Source organism: Condylura cristata, unplaced genomic scaffold, assembly GCF_000260355.1.
Source record: "Condylura cristata isolate star-nosed mole 26May11 unplaced genomic scaffold, ConCri1.0 scaffold00002, whole genome shotgun sequence".
Classification (NCBI taxonomy): domain Eukaryota; kingdom Metazoa; phylum Chordata; class Mammalia; order Eulipotyphla; family Talpidae; genus Condylura; species Condylura cristata.
In genome coordinates, this window is record NW_004567103.1 from 73,254,649 (window position 1) to 73,256,779 (window position 2,131).

Here is a 2,131-nt window from a genome sequence, read left to right on the forward strand (position 1 = left end):
AACACAAAGTCTTCTTCTAACCAAATGCCATGGAAATTTTTAGTTGTCTGACTGTTTAGTCATACTCAAAAACTGTAATTGATTGCATGAACTACATGGAATCACAAAAGATGACCTCCACAGAGAAAGAGCTGCTTTATATAGGACATTTATAAAATGAGTGTTTTGCTGTCTTACATCTTCTATAAGCCTGAAATGTCAATCTTTGAGAGTTATTAAGTCTGCAATATTGCAATTCACTTTAAAAGATGTTTTTAATTTATAAAAGACAAAGTGGTTTATATTTGTAAACATTTATTCTTTTGAACTGAAAAGGCTTGCATCAGCACACATTGTACAGCCTTGCAAATTACACAGAAAGTGAAAAAAAGGTTCCTTGTTCGTAAGTGCAATGAATCTTTGATGTCCAGTGATCCGCTGCAAACAATGAAAACATATCTTAAACCACTTAATAAGAAGTTTCCAGCACTCATCTAATGCATTGCGTTAGATGACTAAACATCCACAAGGAGGGGAATACAAAGAAGTGGCATTTAGTTATTGGCAGGAGACAACACAGAAAAAGTGGAAGTATTTTCTTACCTAGAATGATGACAATTCCCCTTTGAATCTAAGTGGTTTGATTAAGAGGCAGTGAAAACATAATTTACTTTACACTTAATGTTCATACTACTTGAATGAATAAGGAAAGGATCCTATGACGGAATTCTGTTATTATCTGGAAAATTTTTCTGTGTTTGGAGATATGGGGGAGGAGTAATCTTATATTTGTGAGTTCTCCTTAAGTCACTCCCCATACCCTCAAAAAGACAGCACATGGTTTTGACTTGGTTATTCCACTCCTGAATTCTTTTCCCCCAAATTCTATGTTGGATTACACTGTGCTGGCTACAAAAAAAGAAATACAGGTTGCAACTGGTTGTAATCATTTTGAAGAATAATTTGCTGTACAATAAAGCTTTGGATCTGATACAAGAATTCAGAAATACAAAACAAAATAACTATAAAAGTTAGGAGGCATCTGAACAGTAGTTCCTCAGAAGAAGCTGCTAACTCTGTATCATTCTGATGTGGATTCCTACAGTCATTTGGAGTGAAAAGTGTATTTCCCTCCCCACTCAGCTGGATCACTGGCCTGTTTTCAAAAGCTATAACGCCATGACCACATATCCTAGGAGTTTCTATCATATTAACAGAAGCTCCAAATACCAAGCCAATTAATGATGGGAGAAGACAGGGGAATCAGAAAGATCAAGGATCCAAGACGGCTCTGCTACTGAGAACTTGCCCTTTCCAAGATGTGAAAGTCATAGTGCTTCTTGCTTGTTCTCAGCTTAAACTTGTTAACCGAGTTAATTTGTTTCTTCAATGCATTCTGTGCAGCTGAAATGGAGGGAAATGTGGCTAAGACGGTGTATGTGGAGGCCAAGTCACTGGGCTTAGAGCGGTCAGGGTTGACAGCATTGTCCCCACTGCCACAGCAGAGGGGGTGACGACGCAGCTGGGGCTGGGACTGGGGGTCCCGAAGCCACCGGATCTTGGCGCCAATTTTAAAGAGTTCCCCAAAAAGCTTCTCGGCTTCCATGCGAGTTATTCCATCTGGCAGTTCCGTAATTTCCAAAACCTTCCCAACAACTAGAATAGAAAAGGTGTAAAATTAATAATCCTTATTATCAAAAGGTACAAAAAAAGTCTGCTGACCCAAACGTGACAAGAAATGAGAATTTTTGGGGAACATATGATTAAAAAAACGTAAGATTGTTATGGTCCTCTTTTAAATGATTCCTATTTACCCCTTAGGAGAGGAGGGGTGTAGAGTTAGTGGTGGTAAACCTCACTAATAGCTGCACATACAAAATGCAGCAGGTCAGGTGACTTCTCTAGATCAGGTGTCTGATTTTAGGTAGTTTTCCTAAACTTCTCATACATACATGTATGTAATATATAAAATGCATATAATAGCGGGCCCTCCCTGGTGGCGCAGCAGGTTAAAGCACTGCACTGAGAAGCTAAAGCCACTTCCGCATGAGTTTGATTCCCGCCTGCCCCAGAGGAGACCACATGGCGTGGCAGACCTCTCCTGACCCGCCCGCTGCTCCCCTCAGCAGTGTACTTCGTCGATCTGCCTGTT

General features: G+C 39.9%; 1 protein-coding gene across 1 annotated transcript in view; it reads right to left on the bottom strand.

The window, feature by feature from the left end:
• Nucleotides 1–283: 283 nt before the first annotated feature.
• The window catches only part of R3HDM1 (R3H domain containing 1), a 93,677-nt gene continuing 91,829 nt past the window's right edge, over nt 284–2,131 (bottom strand). Inside the window, exon 26 of the mRNA XM_012725641.1 lies at nt 284–1,635. Within this exon, the coding sequence (XP_012581095.1) occupies nt 1,274–1,635 (362 nt within the window). The 3' untranslated portion in view covers nt 284–1,273. The remainder of the gene's footprint in view (nt 1,636–2,131) is intronic.